We start from the raw sequence: 8,938 nt of genomic DNA on the forward strand, positions 1-8,938 counted from the left end.
GGTGCTAGCTCTTCTCTAAATTTTTGGTAGAATTCAGCTGTGAAGCCATCTGGTCCTGGGCTTTTATTTGTTGGAAGATTTTTTATTAGAGTTTCAATTCCATGCTTGTGATAGGTCTGTTAAGATTTTCTATTTCTTCCTGGTTCATATTTGGAAGGTTACACTTTTCTAATAGTTCATCCATTTCTTCCAAGTTCCATTTTATTGGCATACAGCTGCTGATAGTAATCTCTTATGATCCTTTGTATTTCTGTGTTGTCTGTTGTTTCTCCATTTTCATTTCTAATTTTGTTGATTTGATTCTTCTCCATTTTCTTCTTGATGCATCTGGCTAATGGTTTTTTATTTATCTTCTCAAAGAACCAGCTTTTAGTTTTGTTGATTTTTGCTATAGTTACTTTTATTTCTTTTTCATTGATTTCTGCCCTAATTTTTATGATTTGTTTCCTTCTGCTAACCCTGGGGTTCTTCATTTCTTCTTTTACTAGTTGCTTTAGGTGTAAAGTTAAGATATTTATTTGATTTTTCTCCTGTTTCTTGAAGTAAGCTTGTAATGCTATGAACCTTCCCCTTAGTACTGCTTTTACTGAATCCCATAGGTTTCAGGTTGTTGTGTTTTCATTTTCATTTCTTTCTGTGCATACTTTGATTTCCATTTTTAATTCTTCCATGATTTGCTGATGGCACCCCACTCCAGTACTCTTGCCTGGAAAATCCCATGGATGGAGGAGCCTGGTGGGCTACAGTCCATGGGGTCGCTAAGAGTCGAAGACGACTGAGCGACTTCACTTTGACTCTTCACTTTCATGCATTGGAGAAGGAAATGGCAACCCACTCCACTATTCTTGCCTGGAGAATCCCAGGGACGGCAGAGCCTGCTGGGCTGCCATCTATGGGGTCGCACAGAGTCGGACATGACTGAAGCGACTTAGTAGTAGTAGCAGTATGATTTGCTGGTTATTCAGAAGTGTGTTGTTTAGCCTCCATACGTTTCTATTTTTAATACTTTTTTCCCTGTTCAGTTCAGTTCAGTCACTTAGTCTTTTTAATAGATTTTTCCCTGTTCAGTTTAGTTCAGTTCAGTCACTGAGTCTTTTTAATAGTTTTTTTCGCTGTTCAGTTCAGTTCAGTTACTCAGTCGTGTCCGACTGTTTGCAACCCCATGACATGCAGCACGCCAGGCCTCCCTGTCCATCACCAACTCCCAGAGTTCACTCAAACTCACGTCCATTGAGTCGATGATGCCATCCAGCCATCTCATCCTCTGTCATCCCCTTCTTCTCCTGCCCCCAATCCCTCCAAGCATCAAAGTCTTTTCCAATGAGTCAACTCTTCGCATGAGGTTGCCAAAGTACTGGAGTTTCAGCTTTAGCATCATTCCTTCCAAAGAAATCCCAGGGCTGATCTCCTTCAGAATGGACTGGTGGGATCTCCTTGCAGTCCAAGGGACTCTCAAGAGTCTTCTACAACACCACAGTTCAAAAGCATCAATTCTTTGGTGCTCAGCTTTCTTCACAGTCCTACTCTCACATCCATACATGACCACTGGAAAAACCATATCCTTGACTAGATGGACCTTTGTTGGCAAAGTAATGTCTCTGTTACTGAATATGCTATCTAGGTTGGTCATAACTTTCCTTCCAAGGAGTAAGCGTCTTTTCATTTCATGGCTGCAGTCACCATCTGCAGTGATATTAGAGCCCAAAAAAATAGTCTGACACTGTTTCCACTGTTTCCCCATCTATTTCCCATGAAGTGATGGGACCGGATGCCATGATCTTCATTTTCTGAATGTTGCACTTTAAGCCAACTTTTTCACTCTCCTCTTTCATTTTCATCAAGAGGCTTTTTAGTTCCTCTTCACTTTCTGCCATAAGGGTGGTGTCATCTGCATATCTGAGGTTATTGATATTTCTCCCGGCAATCTTGATTCCAGCATGTACTTCTTCCAGCCCAGCGTTTCTCATGATGTACTCCGCATATAAGTTAAATAAGCAGAGTGACAATATACAGCCTTGACGTACTCCTTTTCCTATTTGGAACCAGTCTGTTGTTCCCTGTTCAGTTCTAACTGTTGCTTCCTCACCTGCATATAGGTTACTCAAGAGGCAGGTCAGGTGGTCTGGTATTCCCATCTCTTTCAGAATTTTCCACAGTTTATTGTGATCCACATAGTCAAAGGCTTTGGCATAGTCAATAAAGCAGAAATAGATGCTTTTCTGGAACTCTCTTCCTTTTTCCATGATCCAGAAGATGTTGGCAATTTGATCTCTGGTTCCTCTGCCTTTTCTAAATTCAGCTTAAACATCAGGAAGTTCACGGTTCATGTATTGCTGAAGCCTAGCTTGGAGAAATTTGATCATTACTCTACTAGCGTGTGAGATGAGTGCCATGGTCGTTTCAGCATTCTTTGGCATTGCCTTTCTTTGAGTTGATATCTAATCTTACTGCATTATGATCAGAAAAGAGGCTTGAAATGATTTCAATTTTTTTTAACTTACTAAGGTTAGACCTATGCCCAGAATGTGGTAAATCCTGGAGAATGTTCTGTGTGCACTTGAGAAAAAGGTGAAATTCATTGTTTGGGGGTTAAATGTCCTATAGATATCAATTAGGTCTACTGGTCCATTGTATCATTTAAAGTTTGTTTCCTTGCTAATTTTCTGCTTGGTTTATCTATCCATAGGTGTGAGTGGGATAATAAAGTCTCCTACTCTTATTGTGTTACTGTTAATTTCCCCTTTCATACTTGTTCGCAGTTGCTTTACGTATTGAAGTGCTCTTAAGTTGGGTGCATATATATTTATAATTGTTATATCTTCTTCTTGGTTTGATCCTTTGATCATTATGTAGAGTCCTTCTTTGTCTCTTTTCATGGCCTTTATTTGAAAGTCTATTTTATCTGATATGAGTATTGCTACTCCTGTTTACTTTCGGTCTCTATTTTCGTGAAATATCTTTTTCAGCCCTTCACTTTCAATCTGTATGTGTCACTTGGTTTGAGGTGGGTCTCTTGTAGACAGCATATATAGGTGGCTTGTTTTTGTATCCAGTCTTTGCCTTTTGGTTTTGGCATTCAACCCATTTACATTTAAAGTAATTATTGATAAGTATGATCCTCTTACCCTTTACTTTGTTGTTTGGGGTTTGAGTTTATACACCTTTTCTGTGTTTCCTGTCTAAAGAAGATCATTTAGCACTTATTGAAGAGCTGGTTTGGTGGTACTGAATTCTCTCAGCTTTTGCTTGTCTGTAAAGCTTTTAATTTCTCCTTCCTATTTGAATGAGATCCGTGTTAGGTATAGTAATCTAGGTTGTAGGTTTTTCTCTTTCATCACTTTAAGTATGTCCTGCCATTCCCTCTGGCCTGAAGAGTTTCTATTGAAAAATCAGCTGTTATCCTTATGGGGATCCCCTTGTGTGTTATTTGTTGCTTTTCCCTTGCTACTTTTAATATTTGCTCTTCATTAGTTTGATTAGTATGTGTCTTGGGGTGTTTTGCCTTGAGTTTATTCTGTTTGGGATTCTCTAGGTTTCTTGAACTTGGATGGCTATTTCCTTCCCCATTTTTGGGAAGTTTTCAACTATTATCTCCTCAAGTATCTTCTCATGCCTTTTCTTTTTGTCTTCTTCTTCTGGGATTGCTATGATTTGAATGCAAGGGTGGAGGTCTCTTAGGTTGTCCTCATTTCTTTTAATTCTTTTTTTCTCTTTTCTTCTTTGCTTCATTTATTTCCACTATTCTATCTTCCACCTCATTAATGCTATCTTCTGCCTCAGTTATTCTACTGTTGGTTCCCTCCAGAGTACTTTTCATCTCAGTGGTTGCATTGTTCATAGTTTATTGACTCTTCTTTATTTCTTCCAGATCCATTAAACATTTCTTGCCATCTTCTCAATCCTTATCTTTTATTTATCTGTAACTCCATTTTGTTTTCAAGCTTTTGGATCATCTTTACTGTCATTATTCTGAATTCTTTTTCAGGTAGAATCCTTACCTCTTCCTCTTTTGTTTGATCTGGTGGGCATTTATCATGTTCCTTTACCTGCTGAATATTTCTCTGCCTTTTCATTTTGTTTAGATTGCTCTGTTTGGGGCGTCCATTCTGTATGCTGGAAGTTTGTGGTTCCTCTTTATTGTGGAGCCTGCTCCCTGTGGACTAGTGGCTTGTGAAGGTTTCCTCGTTAGGGGAGCTTGCATCTGTGTTCTGGTGGGTGGAGCTGGATCTCTTCTCTCTGGTGTGGTATTTCTTGCTCTGGAACTTGTTGGCTCTTGGGTGGAGCTTGGTTTCAGTGTAGGTATGGAGGCTTTTGGATGAGCTCTTGTCTATTAATATTCCTTGAAATCAGTTCTCTAATGTTCTCAAGTTTGGGAGTTAAGTCTCCTGCCTCTGGCTTTCAGTCTTATTCTTACAGTAACCTCAAGACTTCTCCATCCATACAGCACAGATGATAAAAACATCTCGGTTAATGGTGAAACAGTTCTCCACAGTGAGGGACACCCAGAGAGGTTCACAGAGTTACATGGAGAAGAGAAGAGGGAGGGGGAAGATAGAGGTGACCAGGAAGGAGAATAGGGAGAGTCAAAAGGGGAAGGAGTAACCTAGCCAGTAATCAATTCCGTATGTGCTCTCCACAGTCTGGAACACCCAGAGAGATTCAGAGTTACATAGAGAAGAGAAGAGGGATGAGGAAGATAGAGGTGACCAGGAAGAGAAGAGGGGGGAGTCAAAAGAGGAGAGACCAATCTAGCAAGTAATCGGTTCCCTAAGCATTCTCCACAGCCAAGAACATCCAGAGAGATTGACAGAGTTAAGTAGAAAAGAGAAAGGGGAAGGAGGAGATGGAGGTGACCTGGAGATAAAAGGGAGAGTCCAAAGGGGAGAGAGCAACCAAGCCAGTAATCAACACCCCTAAGTGAAAATGGATACTGAAGGTTAGGTTCTTAAAGGTACAAAATTGATAACAAATACCAAAAGGCAAAGATTAAATATCTAGAGTAGAGGTTAGACTTTCAAAAATACAATATTAAAAATAAAAAACAAAATCAATCACAAAAATTATAAAATATATATTTATGAAATTTGCTTTTAAAATAGGGTCTTTTTTTTCCAAGGTAACAATAGGTTGTAAACATAAAAATTAAAGGAGTAATAAAGAATATAAATTTTTTTAAATTAAAAAGTGATGCTAGCAAAAGTATATCTAGGAATTTCTCTGGAGCTGTTGTGGGCAGTGTGGAGTCAGTTCAGTTTCAGATAGTTCCTTGTTCCAGCTTATAGTTGTTCTCAAGTTCCACAGGCCCCCTCCAATGCTTAGTCAATGTTAACTACAGGGTTTTAATCTGTTGCACCTGTCACTTCCAGTGGTTCCCTCTTCTTTGTTCATTTTGGCTTCCTCCGTTTGCAGGTCTCTTTGGTGTCTAATCTCTGCCCTGACACAAGGGGGTGAAGGCAGTCACTTATTTAGGCTCACTTGTTCAGCTGTGTTGTGGGGAGGGAGGAACACTGAAAAAAAATATCGCTGGCGTGTGTGGGGAGTGCTCACAGTGTATGGACCACACTGGGTTTGTTCCAGGTCACAGTGGCATGTGCTTTCCCAGTCTACACTGCTCAGGCTCCAGGGTGCTCTGCAGGGCACTGTCCAAAGTGGGCCCTGCATTTTGTGCATGTCCCAGGTCTAAACCACTCAGGTTCTGGTTCTCAGGTACTCCACAAGGGCACAGACTCGATTGGGCATGCATTTTGTGCAATTCCCAGGTCTGAGCAGCTCAGGCAACCAGGTGCTTGGCAAGTGCACTGTCCCAGATGTGCAATGCGTCTTAATCACCTCCCAGTCCTGGCTTGGTTTCCTGGAGCACGAGAGCACTGTCTCATGTGTACTGTGTGTCTCCTCTGGGGAGCTGATGTCAGGTTGTGACCTTCCTGGCAGATGTCAACCATCCAGGATCCCAGGAAGATGTGGTTAGCAACTGGGAGCCTGCTCACAGTTTGGTGGAGGATGCTGGTCTCTGGGGCCAAGATTGGAGCAACCCCTTGCCTTCCAGCTCTGGCTGTCACATGCTTGCCTCTCTGCCTCCAGCTGGGTGGCCTGTACACAGCCGGGGTGGTGGATCTGAGCTTCTGGGCTACTTCTCCGCTGGCAGTTGTGGTTAGGCGCCTACTCTGTGGGGTTTGTTTTTTTTTTTCCTCCCAGTTATGTTGCCCTCTGAGATTTAAAATCTCCCCACAGACCTGCCTGTGAGAGGGTTTCCTACTGTTTGGAAACTTCTCCTTCACAACTCCCTCCCCATGATGGGTCTCTGTCCTTAACTCTTTTGTCTCTCTTTTTGTCTTTTATATTTTGTCCTGCTGCTGCTACTGCTGCTAAGTCACTTCAGTCGTGTCTGACTCTGTGTGACCCCATAGACGGCAACCCACCAGGCTCCCCCGTCTCTGGGATTCTCCAGGCAAGAACACTGGAGTGGGTTGCCATTTCCTTCTCCAATGCATAAAGTGAAAAGTAAAAGGGAAGTCGCTCAGTCATGTCCGACTCTTCGTGACCCCATGAACTGCAGCCTACCAGGCTCCTCTGTCCATGGGATTTCCCAGGCAAGAGTACTGGAGTGGGGTGCCATTGCCTTCTCCGATATTTTGTCCTATCTCCTTTCAAAGAGAATAGAGTGCATTTCTGGGTGCCTGGTGTCCTCTGCCAGTATTCAGAAGTTGTTTTGTGGAAGTTGCTCAGCATTCAAATGATCTTTAGATGAATTTGTGGGGGAGAAAGTGGTCTCCCCATCCTATTCCTCCGCCATCTCGGGATCATCCCCCAGAAGTTTTAGTTTTTGAAGAAATTCAATTTCTCCATTTTTTGTTCATTTGTCCTTTGGGAGTCTTATGTTTAAAAAAAATAGCCTGCCACAAGGTCACAAAAATTTGCATGCATGTGTCTTCCAAGACTTCAGAACTTTTAGTAATTTCATATAGGCATTGTCTATAGTAATTGTATATAGGTATTGCTTGTAGTAATATAGTTTTACATATAGTCATTGTTTCCCAGGTGGCGCTAGTGGTAAACAATCTACCTGCAATGCAGGAGACCCAGGTTCAATCCCTGGGTCAGGAAGATCCCCCAGAGGAGGAAATGGCAACCAACTCCAGAATTCTTGCCTGGGGAATACCATGGGCAGTGGAGCCTGATGACCTACAGACGATGGAATCACAAAGAATTGGACATGACTGAGCAACTAACACTTTCACTTTCATAGGTATATCAATTTGTAATTAACATTTTAATTATATGAAGTTTATACTTTTTTTGTGAGGTCCACATTCTTTAGCATGTGGATATGCAGTTGTCCCGGCATCATTTGTTTAAAAGGTTATTCTTTCTCCCAGTGAACTGTACTGAAAACCTTGTCAAAATAAGTTACCCTAACAAGTTACCCTAATAAGTTACCCTTTGTGTCTGTACTCTAGGCTCTTTCATTCATATATCTTGATTCCAGTATTTTGTAGCAAATTTCACTTTGGAGAATTAACTCTATCAATAAGTTTTTCCTCAAGATTTTTTAACTATTTGGAACCCTATTCAGTTAAGTTCAGTTCAGTTCAGTCACTCAGTCGTCTCGGACTCTTTGCGACCCCATGAATCGCAGCATGCCATGGTCCCATGTAAATTGTAAGAAGTGCTTGTCAGATTCTAAAAAATGTTAGCTGAGATGTTTATAAGGATTGTGTTGAGTCTATAGATCGATTTGGGGGAATGCTGCCATATTAACTATATTGCCTTCTGATCCATGATCATGGAAAGTTTATTTATTTCTTTGGGTCTTCTTTGACTTCTTTTGACTATCTTTTATAGTTTTTGGTGTAAAAGTCTAGCACTTTCTAACAAAGTATTATTTTTAACACTTTTCTTCTCAGGATAATTGAATCAGTCAGTAAACCAGATTATCTGGTATCCTGGACAATGAGGAAAATTCTGAACTGTCATCTCTGAGAAGGAAAAAAAAAAAATACAATTTTTCGTGTTTGTTACAAGTAATTCTTCATGGAACCATTGTGGAAGAAAGCATGAAGGGAACGTCTGATATTCAGATTACTGGAGAATTGGGGTTTTCTGTTCCATATGGGTTGCTTACTTCACTAACAACATAATCAAGGAGATATGACTCAATTCCCCAGTTGCCTTGGGTTAAATCATCTGCTTTGACCTTTTTTTCTATAAAGTTCCTCTAATTGAAGATATATGACAAGGAGAATGAGCTTCAGAAGTCAAACTTAAAGTACAGTAAGAGAGGAAATAAGGTCAAACCCTACATACAGGGTAAACAAAAAATATGGTTTCCCAAGATTTTTCTGGATTATGTCCTAAAACACATTTGGGTTACAGGCAACGTAGGACAGATGGTCTCCATACATACATGCTTCAACTTCTTCACTCTCCATTTCTAAAGATTGCTAACTTATTCATTAGAAAAATACATATTAGCACTCACCATATGCTCCACCAAATTAAGAGATTTTCAGTTTCTAATTTTACTTATATGATAAATGAAGTGCTTTATCAGAGTAAAATCAGAACCCTGTGAATAAAATCTCTTAATTCGTATATCTTGTAAACTGAGCTGGGCAAAATAAAAGTGTATATTACTGTACAGTTTTGTTTTGTTTATGTATATAACAAATTATTTCTTTCTCAGAATGTGACCTATGCAAGATCTAAACCAGAGGATTACATCTACAATAAATGTCCTGCAAACACCCACTAATCTCTTTGTATCACTTTAAACAAAATGGAAAATGACTGTAAGTTATCATAATTTATAAACTTTAAAATATCCATGAGTTCTTGTTGTTTACTCACTGAGTAATGTCTGCCTCTTTTGAAACCCTATGGAATGTAGCCCACCAGGTTCCTCTGTCCACGGGATTTCCCAGGCAATCCATGGGAGTGG

At 40.3% G+C, this 8,938-nt stretch overlaps 1 protein-coding gene across 1 annotated transcript in view; it reads left to right on the plus strand.

Moving 5' to 3' along the window:
* The window catches only part of LOC138085647 (adhesion G protein-coupled receptor E2-like), a 91,931-nt gene extending 83,787 nt beyond the window's left edge, over window positions 1-8,144 (plus strand). The window contains exons 21-22 of the mRNA XM_068980109.1: window positions 7,039-7,246; window positions 7,905-8,144. Of these exons, the coding sequence (XP_068836210.1) occupies window positions 7,039-7,221 (183 nt within the window). The 3' untranslated portion in view covers window positions 7,222-7,246; window positions 7,905-8,144. The remainder of the gene's footprint in view (window positions 1-7,038; window positions 7,247-7,904) is intronic.
* Window positions 8,145-8,938: the final 794 nt, after the last annotated feature.

Source organism: Capricornis sumatraensis, chromosome 9 (genome assembly GCF_032405125.1).
Source record: "Capricornis sumatraensis isolate serow.1 chromosome 9, serow.2, whole genome shotgun sequence".
Lineage (NCBI taxonomy): Eukaryota > Metazoa > Chordata > Mammalia > Artiodactyla > Bovidae > Capricornis > Capricornis sumatraensis.